This window comes from Dipodomys spectabilis, unplaced genomic scaffold (genome assembly GCF_019054845.1).
Source record: "Dipodomys spectabilis isolate Male_0828 unplaced genomic scaffold, ASM1905484v1 ptg000042l, whole genome shotgun sequence".
Lineage (NCBI taxonomy): Eukaryota > Metazoa > Chordata > Mammalia > Rodentia > Heteromyidae > Dipodomys > Dipodomys spectabilis.
Window position 1 is genome coordinate 17,098,820 of NW_024870719.1, and position 13,359 is coordinate 17,112,178.

The following is a 13,359-nucleotide window of genomic DNA, read 5'->3' on the forward strand; positions in this document are numbered from 1 at the left end:
CATTTCTTTTTGAACAGTGTTACCCCACTCCTTCATTTTCTCACCGCCCCCCCCCCACTCCTCTCCTGCATTTCCTTTTTTGGGGGGGAAGGGGATTGGTTGGTTGTGGGGCTTGAACACTGGGCCTGGGCTGTCCCTGAGCACTTCAGCTCAAAGAGCTCTACTACTTGAGCCACAGTGCCACTTCCAGTTTTCTGGTGGTTAACTGGAGGTAAGAGTCTCACAGACTATTTCTGCCCAGCTTGCTTTGAACTGTGATCCTTAGATCTCAGCCTCCTTAGTAGCTAGTTATTATAGGCATTAGCCACAGGTGCCTGGTTCTGCATTTACTTTTTCTTTTTGTCAGTCATGGGGCTTGAACTCTGGGCCTGGGCGCTGTCCCTCAGCTCTTCAGCTCAAGGCGAGCGCTCTACCACTCAAGCTACAGCACCCCTTCCAGTTTTCTAGTGGTTTATTGGAGATAGGAGTCTCACAGTCTTTCCTGCCGGGGATGGCTTTGAACCTCAGATCTCAGCCTCCTGAGTAGCTAGGATTACAGGCGTGAGCCACCTGTGCCCCGCTAGCATTTACTTTTTAGACAGGGTCTCATTCATATTTTTGCCGACTGGCCTCAGACCCTGATCCTCCTGCATTTGCCTCTCAAGTAGCTGGGCTCACAGGCATAGTGATAGCACCCAGCCGTTCTTCAATCTAATTAATTAATCAATTAATTGCCAGGCCTGGGGCTTGAACTCAGGGTCTGGCCAGTGCCTACACTTCTTTCGCTCAAGGCTAGCACTTTACCACTTGAGCCACAGCGCCACTTCTGGCTTTTTCTGTTTATGTGGTACTGAGGAATCAACCTCAGGGCTTTATATATGCTAGGCAAGCACTCCACCACTGAGCCACATTCCCAGCCCCCATTCTTCAACTTCTTTAAGAGACTTTTGTCTTCCCACACTTTCACTTTCTCCCTACCAGAGTGTTTATACCTCTTTCTCTCCAATCCAGTCTGGACCCCATTCACCAGATATACTGTAGACTTCCCCAGAACACTGTTTTAGCATTGGTTACACTCACTTAGCAAAACCTTAATCCTGGTTCAGTCCAACTATCTGTCTTTTACTTACCCAGGCTGATTAGCATTGCAGGAGGGTAAAAGGACCAGGTAGAGAGGGAGGGAGGGAAGAAGGGAAGAAGGAGAACAAACCCTCCTACCCCAACAATATAACACAAAACCTAGCAGATGTTTCATTAGAAATTCATAGCAATCCTTCTGAGTTTATACAGACACTGTCAACAACGTCAGTTTTAAATCTTCCCAGAGATAACTTCAGTGCCAATCATTTTCAGAGAATGATTTTATTTCTTATGAATCTGAGAAAAGAAGCACAGCCCCTTGGCTTCCAGCCACTACACAAAACCACTGTATTTCCACACAGTGTGAGAGAAATCTCTCCTGCTCAGCATGTGGTCTTCTATCTCTGGACAATATAACTCCCTTTTCTGGTCTCCCGTTTCCATCAGCATTTAACTTCCAGTCTCACCAATCTTATACCATGAAATCTCTCTTGCCCTCACTGTACCCCACTTTTCTGTTACTGCTTTACTTTCTCTCTTCCTTGGCATAGATAGGGTCATTTACAAAGCCATCTATTTCCTATTTATTTCTCAATGACTATACTTTGGTTCCCATACCAAGAACTACTGAAACCCACTGAACCTGTTCTCATTAACCACCTCTCATGTTCCAATACCTCAGGCTTTAACTATATTACTTTTTTGTAGCATCTGGCATATGGGCTGCTCTGCTACAAGCTTTGGCCTTTATCTTCCCTCATTTTTGTAGTTTTCTTAGGCAATGTGTTATGTCCTAAACAGCTATGCTTCATGACCAGCCCTGTCCTTTAGGCCTGGGTGTTCTGCAAGGTTCTGTTCTTAGCCTGCTAATATTCCAGACAACCATTCTAATAGCCACATTCACCACTAGCACTAATTGCTACATAGGTATCTGTAACATGTATCTCCCCTGAACCAAAGGATATTTTGAGATGCCTCACAATATTCTGAATTTACACTCATCTTTTAAAAAATATTTTGTTGTAAAGATACCATCAGAGGGGTTACAGTTACATGAACAAGACAATCAGTCTATTTCCCATCGAGCATTGTACAATCTTTTTTTTTTTCTCTAAATTTCGTTCTTCAGTATTTCAATCTTAGTATCACTGGATCGGCCCATCTGCACAGGTTTCTGCCTCTTCCCAAGTCAATTACCTGTTTGTTGATGGATTTTCCTCAGCATGTACAGAATCTGTCCCTCTTCTACAAGGAAGAACCAGGGCCTCACAAAAGCCTGAGCCAAGTGTTCTATACTAACTAACCTAACCCTTGACTATCATCTCTCTCAAATTACTCTTCTACATGATGGCTGATCATAAATATGGATCTAGTCATTTTGTGTTAGTAATCTATGAGTAACAGTTCACAGCTGCCAGATCAAAACACAACTTCTTCTGGGTTTGGGGAGTATAGCTGGGGTAGCAGAACTCTTGCTTGGCAGGCAGAGGTCCTGGGTTCAATCTCTAGCACTATAAAACAAACAATCTTGTTATTTTAATCATGGAATTCCTGCCAGTTTCTTCTGCATTCTCTCTCACGTTAGCAGAAACCAGTAGCTATTAAGGAAGTATTCATCCTCCCCCTTCAATTCTACGTTCCAGCAGCGCAAGACCCATGGCAGCTGCCTGGCTTTTATGTCATTTGACAGATCTCTCTTGGAAAGTTCTGTTAACAACTCCCCTGTTCTCTTCCACAAACCCCGATTTCATCTTGGATCTTTTTTGATATGTGTATATGTACTGGTGGTGGAACTGAACATAGGGTCTCCCCCACTGTCGGCATACACTTCACAAATGAGCTATACCTCAAGCTGCATAACTTAGACATCACTTCCCCCATGAAACCTCTCCACCCTCACTGAGGAGTAACGCAGCACCCTGAGTCCCTTGCTCTTTACTTTCTTTGTTTTTAATTGATGGTGCTGGCTATGAACCGGGGTTTCACCCACACTAGACAAAGGCTTTGGCACTTCCCTGCTTACCCCGCTGCCATCCTGAGGCCAGAGGTATAATTTGTTCTACCTTCATGTATTTACCACCTAACAGTTTGTAGCATGGGCATTCAACTAGTGTTAGCTGAACTGACCTCTAAGTACTTTGTGTTTTAGATCTCTAAGGGACCTTAATGACAATCCAGCACTTTCATTTTTCAGAGCAAACAAGGAGACCCACACAGGCGACTCTTCAAAACTACAGGCTTGTTTGGTAGCAGTGCAGTGCAGGACCTGGGCTAAGGTCATGGGTCTGATGTGCAGTGCAGGGGAGAGGTGGGGAGAGTCTTAATTCCATGCCTGAAGGTGACTTCCCAGCCTCATGGGGGGCACGGTTATGACCGTGACAGGGACAGAGAAGATGAGGCCAGAAGACATGCCTAGTGTCTAGGTCAACGGTAGACAGTGTGGGCTACTCCTCAACAGCTGCAGAGGGACATGGGGACAAAGTTGCAATGGATTCTGAAAGTAACAAATAATGGCAGAGACAAAGGAACAAAGCTCACATGACTTAACAGACTAATTTCAGAGTTTAAGCAAGTTATTCCAACATATGGGGATAGCAATCCTCGTGTATAACTGTAAAGCAACAGGTCAGAGGGCAGAATTCATTTGCTGAAATGTACTAAGAAAAATGAAGAATATATTGGGCTGGGAAGGTGGCTCAGTGGTAGAGGGCTTGCCTAGCATGCATGAAGCCCTGGGTTCGATTCCTCAGTATCACATAAACAGAAAAAGCAGGAAGTGGCACTGTGGCCTAAGTGGTAGAGTGCTAGCTTTGAGCAAGAGAAGCTCAGGGACAGTGCCCAGACCCCGAGTTCAGGACTGGCAAAAAAATAAAAAATTAAATCAAGAGTTTAGGCTCCAGCTCATGGTTGTACTGGGGAAAATTCTTTTTGTCTCAAGCATCAGTGGCTGTTTCTGTAAATGTCAGCCCTAGGATGCTTTTTTGGTGTTTAGGAAGCCCAGGAACCCAAGGGGAAAGCCCAACTGTCAAAGTCAGGGGCTTTTCTTTGATACCTAAATAAAAATATTTTTAGTTAGAAAGGTATATTGCTGCTGGGCATGTGGCTCACACCTGTAATCCTAGCTACTGAGGAGGCTGAGATCTGAGGATCATGGTTTGAAGCCAGCTGGGTCAGGAAAGTCTGTGAGACTCTTATCTCTAATAAAACTATTCAGAAAAAGCTGGAAGACAAGGTTTAAGTGGTAGGCTGCTAGCCTTGAACACAAAGCAGCTCAGGAACAGCTCTCAGGCCCTGAGTTCAAGCCCCAGGGCTGGAAAAAAAAAGAAAGAAAAGAAAAGCATATTGCTTTATCTTCAATACATATGCACATACAAAATGAATCCAAAGGAGAGATTAGCTGGGCCACCAGGAGTAGCTTAGCAGTGGAAGGCCAAGGGAGGTATAACCCTTGCCACCATCAACTGGGCAGACAGGCTGTTATTGCAGCTCTGAGCTTGTCAAGAGACACACCTCACTCCTTTATCCACTGTCTCCAATCCCTGAGGCCAGCATGGAATTTCAGCCTGCAATGTATGTGTCTGATTGGAGTCTCAATCTCACTGGGAATGAATTTGGAAAATGTTTTCTAGCATTTGTCAAAAGGGAAGACACAGAGGAGCCTGGGATAGACACTGAGGAGACAATCTCTGCATCCTCCGCCAGGAAAGATGGCATCTAGCATGGAGAAGGCTGTGTGAGCTCCTGAGAGGCTGTTTCTCAGGGAACACAGACCTGAGAGGAAGTGAGCCACGAGAGACTTCTGTGAGTACTATCAGCATATGTAAGAGACTCACCAACAATCTGCCAGATCAGCTACAGGCTCTGTAAGGAAACCAAGTGAGCAGTGACCTCTAGCTGCAGGAGACCCAGGCCAAGAGAATTCTATTACCAGGTAAAGAAACTGTGAAGAGTCAACAGAAGCCACCAAAATGGGAAATAAAATCATGTCTCCACACTCATGAATAAAAAGAGTAAAGCTAACAGCTTAAGCTCTAACGAGGCTGAAGGAACAAGCCTGCCACTTTTTTTTTTTTGCCACTGGGGAAAAGATGCCTGCTCCTTAAACATCAGCCCCTAGTTCTCAGCTTTGGAATGGACAAGGTGAAAGGAAACGGTGGTTGGAATCTTGGAGCTTAAGGGGGGCATTCTGGGCTTGCCCCAGGAGCCAGGCTGAGAGCAAAGCAAGGCAGACAAAACCAGGCAGCAAGGGAGAGCTTGTCCGAAGCCCCAGGGAGCTGGCTGTCCCGCTAGTGAGCCAGGAAAACCAAGAAGCTGAGGACCCTTAGCAGGGCCTGCCCATTACCAGGGAGAGATGGAGAAGAGGAGATGGCAATAATAGGTGTGAAGATGAGGTGAAGCAGGCGGAGCAGCCCCTGTAGGAGGAGGAAAAACCTCAACGTCCTGAACGCTGAAGGTCAGAAAACAGACAACCAGAAACTTACTAGATAAGAGAGAATAATACTGGGGCTGGGAAGGTGGCTCAGTGGTAGAGTGCTTGCCTTGCATGCATGAGGCCCTGGGTTCAATTCCTCAGCACCACATAAGCAGGAAAACCCAGAAGTGGAGCTGTGAAGTGGTGAGCACTAGCCTTGAGCTGAAGAGCTGAGGGACAGTGCCCAGGCCTCAGGACCCACAACGGAAGGAAGGAAGGAAGGAAGGAAGGAAGGAAGGAAGAGAGGGAGGGGGGGAGGGGGGATGGAGGGAGGGAGGGAGGGAGGGAGGGAGGGAGGGAGGAAGGAAGGGAGAAAACACTACTTCAAAGGGACCAAAGCAAAATATTCCTGTGGAATTCAATAAATCTATGGAAAAGAAATACAAAACATAGCTAATATAAAAGTACCCATAGGAGAAAAGAAACTGCTACCTTACCACCACCACAGTGAACTTTACCAAGTATGAGACAATTCACATTCCAGACACTCAGGCCTGCCTTACCTCGTAGGTTCATCTGATGAGCAGGTGTGCCACTGGATTCTTCTCTGCTCTTATAGCAAGAAATAGATGTATCTTTGAAAGTGCACCAATACTGCTTGTAACCCTTTAAAGTCAGCTTTTTTGGCCTATGAATTAGATAAAAGGAACAGAAAATCCACTCTGAAGTAACTGTCAATGCTTAGTAGACAAATTTCACAGTGTTGAAGTATGAGGCCCAATTTTACACATGCCATAATCAATTCCCTCTGGTAGGATGTACCCTCCCTTCTCAATCACTGAGGAAGATCCCAGTTTACCCAGAAAGGTCAGGAAAGAAAGGTAAACCAACTTGGAAGATTTCTAGGATCTTATTCACTTAAAGGTTCAGGGTTATCTTCAGCACAGCCTATGCTCTGCATGCCTGGCAGTGAAGAAACATCTGAACTCTAGGATACGTTGTGCCAAACACAAAAGATGGCAGTGTAGCTAGGAAGGTACACGTGGATGAAAAAGGCAGGGCAGTAGTATTTGAAATCTTACCCTTATCTCAGAAATGTTACACATCTAGACCTACTGTATCTTTAGCCACAGTAAATGGTTTATTCTAAAAAAATTTATACACTAGAAAAAAGAAAAAAAAGGATACTCTGTATCACCTCTTATTTACTGTGTCCCTTAATACTCACCTTTTTCACACCCACCCACCTAGTCCTGAGGCAAAAGCCTTAGCTTCCCAAGTGCTGGGATTGTAGGTTTTCACCACCATGCCCAGCTTGCTCAGCTCTCTTGTTTTAGCTGGCTACAGCTGGATTGAATGTTTAAAAATCTAGATGGTTATGGTGGTCATTCTATAAACTGACCACTAACAAACATAATAGCATCTGGAGTTTTGAACAAGTAAACAGCCACTGGTGGTCATAGTGCATTATGTGCTATTGTATTAGTACGTTTCAGTATCTCCATGGTGCAATCTAGGTCTCACAGGCTTTTACTAAAAAAAACTGTTCACCAGATGAAACAAGAATTACTGTGATTTATTCTAATAAACATGATTATTTCCTATCATTACAATTTAGTTTTCATCTAACTGGTAAACCTCCTTACAGATCCATCTGATAGTCACACTTACTGTAAATTTAAATTGAGAACATGATTATAAAATAGACAGTAATTAACCCTTAATGTTTGGAATCCCATCCCCATTTTGCACTTACTTGAAAACTTTAATATAGTCAGCAAGTTCAGGAATGGAAGTAATGTCACCCTAGGGAAAATAATGATAAAACATTTTTCTTACTTTTTTCAAATTCGAAATTCTAATGTTTCATTTAGTATCTGATATCATGAACTTGCTTATTTAATAAAAAGAAATAAAATAGACTATAAACATTTAAAGATGAAATCATATTATATGTTTGTGTGAACCATACATTTTCTTGTTACAAACAAGAAACATTTTCAAGCAGCATAGAAAGTTGATGAAATTTCAAAGTGAAGACTGTAACTCTTTTTTAAAAAAAATTCTTACCATAGCATGTTTATTAATCTGTGGAATCACAACAACACTAAAAATTCAAGTTTAGACAATCAGCATGTAAAATTAGGTACCTTGTTCACCTAACAATATTCTCCAGAGAGAGGCCTTCTATGTCTGATGATGATCAATGGAGAACTAAACAAATCACGAGTTCAGGATTTTAGTTACTAATGAATACTTATGTGACTCTTCACATGAACCTTCTGATATCATAGTCAACTAAGAAAATTAATCAAATAGATCTAATCTGGGGGCTGTAAATCAAGTTCAGTGGCAGAACACTTGCCTAGAATATGTGAGGCTGAAGGCGGAATCCCTAGGATCCCTTTCCCTCTGAAAAAAAAGTAATTTCAAATGGAGTCATTTGTCTTTATTTTTATTTATTTTTATTGGTAGGTCATGGGGCTTGAACTCTGGGCTTGGGTGCTGTCCCTGCACTCTTCAGCTCAAGGCGAATGCTCTACCGCTTGAGCCACAGTGCCACTTCTGGTTTTCTAGTGGTTTACTTGGGATAAGAGTCTCACGTACTTTCCTGCCCAGGCTGGCTTTGAACCAAGATCCTCCTCAGACCTCAGCCTCCTGAGTAGCTAGGATTAAAGGCATGAGCCACCGGTGCCCAGCTTGCCTTTATTTAAAAAACAAACAAACAAACAAAAAAAACAGTCCTGCAGCTTGAACTCAGGGCCTGGGCACTGTCCCTGAGCTTCTTTTGTTCAAGGCTAGTGCTCTACCACTTGAGCCACAACTCCAGTTCTAGCTTTTTGATGGTTAATTGGAAGGGTGACATTGTTCAAAAAGAAATGTACTTAATTCCTAACTTATGTAACTGTAACCCCTCTGTATATTACCTTTACCAAAAAAAAAAAAAAGTCTCAGACTCTTTCTACCTGGGCTGGCTTTGAACCATAATCCTCAGACCTCAGCCTCCTGAGTAGGTAGGATTATAGGTATGAGCCAACAACACCTAGCTTTGCTTTTTTTAAAAATTAGGTGTGGATGCAACTGTGTGCCCTATAGCATTGCTGCCCAAAACATTTTCTCTAATAATGGAATCTTGTCTGATAAAGTAGCTAATGAGACTGAGGTACTAAGTTCTTCATTTTTTTTAGCTACTTGTGGATACTGCTCATATTGGGCAGAACAGTTCAACTAACTGTTCACTCACTAATATCAGAAAATATATATATATTGGTATTGAAGGTTGTAAGTACTCTACCACTTGAACCATGCCTCCAGCCCTTTTTTGCATTGGTTATTTTCAAGGTAAGTTCTCACATTATGATGAGGCCAACCTGGGCAATGATCCTCTTCTTGTGCTTCCTTGTGTCACTGGGGATTACTAGCACGCACCATTGTACCCAGCCACTGTGCTTCCATTGAATCTTAAGAACTTTTATGGGAAGACTGTAGCTCTTAATAGCCCCCAGAAAGCTGCTTCTTCAGCAAACTAATTCTGTAGCTTTAAAAATGAACTCAACCCAAATGATCACAAACAAGACCACACTAAAGCTACCAGCACAACTATGTTTATTGCAGCATTATTTACCTTAGCTAAGATATGGAACCAATCCAGATGTCCCTCAGTAGATGAATGGGTCAAGAAAATGTAGTGTGTGTGTGTGTGTGTGTCTGTCTGTCTCTCTCTCTCTATATATATATATATGAATGGAATTTTATGCCTCCATCAGAAAGAATGACATCGCCTCATTTATTAGGAAATGGAAAGACTTGGAAAAAAATATATAAAGTAAGCCAGGCCCAAAGAAACATAGGTCCCATGGTTTCCCTTATTTGCAATAACTAGTATATGTCTGGGACAAGCAGAAAAGGTCAAAAGCTATGTACATATAACCAGATAAGATGTTAAGCGAAATGAACCCCAAGATAGGGACACAAGGGATTTTTTCTTTCTTGCTATCGTTTCTAACATATGTGATTTTTTTTTTTGTTTCTTTGTATGTTCCTCCCCCAGGGTATAACCCGTTTTCACTGTATTTGATGTCAATGCCCTGCACCTTGTATATACACTTCTCTAATTTGGGGAGGGAAAGGGAAAAAACAAAATGCTTAAATAGGGATACAGGTTGACCCATTGTAACAATGAGATGTACAAGACACTATGTTAAAAAAATGAACTTTACAACTTAGGTGGGGGTGTGTGTAGTTGTGAAGGTGGGAGGGAAGGATGGTAGGGAAAAACAAAGGAGAAGGCAACAATGCTTGATAAGAAATGTACTCATTACCTTGCTCATGTAACTGTAACCCTTCTGTGCATATTAAAATTTTTAAAAAATGAACTCAGTACTTAAAAGACAGTGTGAGAGCTGATTCTCTACTTTTTCTTTCTTTCTTTCTTTCTTTTTTGGTTGGTGTGGGGCTTGAACTCTGGTTCTTCAGCTCAAGGCAAGCACTCTACTGCTGGAGCTACAATACCACTTCCGGTTTTCTAGTGGTTTATTGGAGATAAGAGTTTCATGGACTTTCCTGCCCTGACTAGCTTTGAACCAGATCCTCAGATCTCAGCCTCCTGAGTAGCTAGGATTACAGGCGTGAGCCACCTGCGCCTGGCTTGCTTCTCTATTTTCTGAAGCAAATCAAATGAAGAGATCACTAAATGGATTTCACTATGACTTGAGTTGCAGGTTTCCTTGCAGAACTGTTTTCCCCCTAACTAGCGACAGAATGTGCAGTGTCAGGTCTTTAGCACTGGGAGCCACGCAGCTCACAAATACTATCCCTTAAACAATCTTTATGTCCCTTCTCAAAGCATTATCTCTCTCTCACTCCCATAAAAAGGTAAACATCAATTCAAGCTTAATCAACAGGTAAAAGGTTCACCCTACCAAAACTGTTGATGTTTTACCCCCTTCCAAAGTAATCTCCAGGTCTGACAGGGCAGCATCAACTTCATCAACTTCTTTGTCACTGTTATTCAAATGATTCTCTGACGTCATGATTGACAGCTTATTGATATGATACTGAAATCAGAAATGACATTTTATTGAAATGACTTGTTAACTATAAAACTTTAAAATGGAATTACTATCTGAATCAATACTGGATGCCTTAAAAAAAACAACAACAAACACAAAACCCAAAAGGGTCTCTTCATGTAGCCCAGGCCAGCCCCAAATCTTCCTGCTTCAGCCTCTCAAGTACTGAGATTATAAGCTTGAACCACCATGTTAATTCATAATTTAGAGAGTTATCTGGTCCTTCATTAAAACCTTCAGTTGAGCAGAGATCTTTTTTTCTCCTTTTTTCAGTGCCATCATCCCTATGTCTAGAACAGGCCTTGGTAAAAATGAATATTGAGTGAATGTGCAGAACAAGCATAAAGTCTTGTAGAGATGTAGGTTTAACATTCATTGCTTTCTACTATTACTTAGAAGTAGAAAATTAACCCTGATTGCCTCAGACTACCTAATAAAAATAAAAAATAAAACCTTTCTAGAATCTGCATTGATACCAGTGGCTCAGGTTATTCTGATGCAAAAGGTCTAGGTATAGGACTTGCTATAAAATGCAGTTCTGTTTCAAAGGTATGTGGGGAATCTATTTTACATAAGGATGTGGATGTCTCAACAAGAATCCAGAGCATAGGTCATCTCTGAATAACAAACACTAGGATCTTTCACCATACTTGCAAAACTTCTTCCTGGTGGTAGTGGATGATTCCTAGCAGCCTTTGGGCAGTCTTTGAAAAGGAGATTTGTACTCCAAAATTCTCTTATGGAATCTGTGGATTCTAAAATGCTCCAGTGGGTTATGCTTTGAGACTACTCATCAATTTCCATTAATTGAAATCTATAACCAACCACTGAGGTCACATCTAGTGGCTCCATGCCAAGGAGAGAAGGGTTGTAGCACACTGACATTCACAGCTGCATAGATAAGTCATTCAACAAATACTTTCTGAGTACATATTATGGCCAGGCAATATTTTTTAAATAAAGCACAGAGAAGCTCAGGGACAGTGCCCAGGCCGAGTTTAAGGCCCAGGACCAGCAAAAAAAAAAAAAAAAAAAAAAAGAGAAAGAAATGAAAAAAGAAAACAGCAAAGAAAAGAAAGAAATCTTCATAGTGAAAGCTTTCCCCAAATTTCAGCTCTGTTTCCTGTACTTCTCTCTAAAGACTAAAGAGCATCAACTGGATCTGGACTAGAATCCACCACAGTTGGAGAACACTGGCCAAAGCCTGACTTAGAACTGAGAATTAAAAAAACAAAAATCACAAATACACACTGCTTATGGTTTTATAAAAAAAAACACTACAAACAATACTGTAAGAAGACATGTAAATTCCAAGTGCTGCATCTTAAATTGAGTTGGCAAAGTTGACATTTAGCAATCAATACCAGTTTACTGTTCCATCTAGAAACCAGATCCTATAAACTGTTAACAATAACAAAAACCTTTCCTATACTTTTGATAGTTTATATGTAAGATTGTAAATATAAAAGAATAAAAGAATTGGCTTCTCTTTCAGAGTTTGCCTTTTCACTTCACTACCCCAACTCATGGCTCCACAGGTAATTAATTCCCCCATTCCTGCTCCCTGGGCTTTTGGGGAACTAGCTGGTGAACCCCACGAATGAAGAGCTGCCTCATTTCATATGTGAAATTTAAGAAGGATGATGAATCAATCTGGCAGTCATTTCTAAAAATGCTGATTTGAGATTACCACATACTAACGCTATTTTACTAGTGTGTGATAAGTGGGTGTTTTAAAGTAAGTGTTACAGTAATTCTCAAGCAGGCTAAATATGCAAGAATCACAACTAGAAAAACACCTGTTTAATCTAAGGACAACATTAGCTGATCGTTTCTTAACAATTATTATTTTAAAAGCACATTTATATTTTGGCTCCTGAAATATTGTCACTTAAAAGACACTCCTTCCCCAGCCATTCATAAAATGATGTGGTAAGCATCAACTTGGAAATCTGACTTTAAATCAAATGAGCATCTTTAAGCTAAGATACATGGGGTACAATATAACCTTCCTCCATAGAAAACAGAAAAGCAACCAAATATGCTACTCTTAAATAATACAAGTAATTTAATTTGTGTATTTATTTAACTTTTCAAAAGTACTCACTATCTACATATAGAAGTTATTCTCCATTGTTGCTAGTCACCAAGTTATTATTTTAAAATAACCCCTGCCCTGCACCAACAGGTCCCATCAACTACCTGCAAGGCCGCAAACATCATCATTTCCTCTTCTGTGCATTCAATTTCTTCTAGGAGGATGGCCCACTTGGCCTGCTCATAAAGCTGATTGATTCTGATTGCATCATACTGCAGAGCAAAAGAAATACTTTTGTAATATATTGTCTCTTAGCATTAAAGTTTTCAACTGAATATTTTTTTAAAGCTTCACAAGAAAAAATGTATGTTTTTTTTTCTGGGATCTGTATTTACTAACATGTATTCAATTTTAAGAAAGATATCTATAGGGTTAGAAATATCTATACATAACCAGATCTAATTTTCATTAAAAATGACATTAAATCATGATAGAAAGTAATTATCCAGTATCAGAAGTAGATTCCAAAGCTATAGCTCAGTAATACAGTGTTCAACTACCATATACAAGGCAATGGATTCAATACCTGAATCATGAGAATTTATTTTCTAGGATACAACTACTAAATATAGCTCTACTGTAAGAATTCTTACAATTGGGGCTGGGAAGGTGGCTCAGTGGTAGAGCGCTTGCCTTGCATGCCTGAGGCCCTGGGTTCGATTCCTCAGCACCACATAAGCAAAAAGAAAAAAGCCGGAAGTGGCACTATGGCTTAAGTG

The 13,359-nt window shown here is 41.1% G+C and overlaps 1 protein-coding gene across 1 annotated transcript in view; it reads right to left on the reverse strand.

Moving 5' to 3' along the window:
- Fermt2 (FERM domain containing kindlin 2) overlaps positions 1–13,359 on the reverse strand; it is a 71,737-nt gene that overhangs the window by 10,474 nt on the left and 47,904 nt on the right. The window contains exons 7-10 of the mRNA XM_042677831.1: positions 12,745–12,852; positions 10,393–10,527; positions 7,227–7,276; positions 6,034–6,158 (exon numbers count right to left, since the gene is read on the reverse strand). Of these exons, the coding sequence (XP_042533765.1) occupies positions 6,034–6,158; positions 7,227–7,276; positions 10,393–10,527; positions 12,745–12,852 (418 nt within the window). The remainder of the gene's footprint in view (positions 1–6,033; positions 6,159–7,226; positions 7,277–10,392; positions 10,528–12,744; positions 12,853–13,359) is intronic.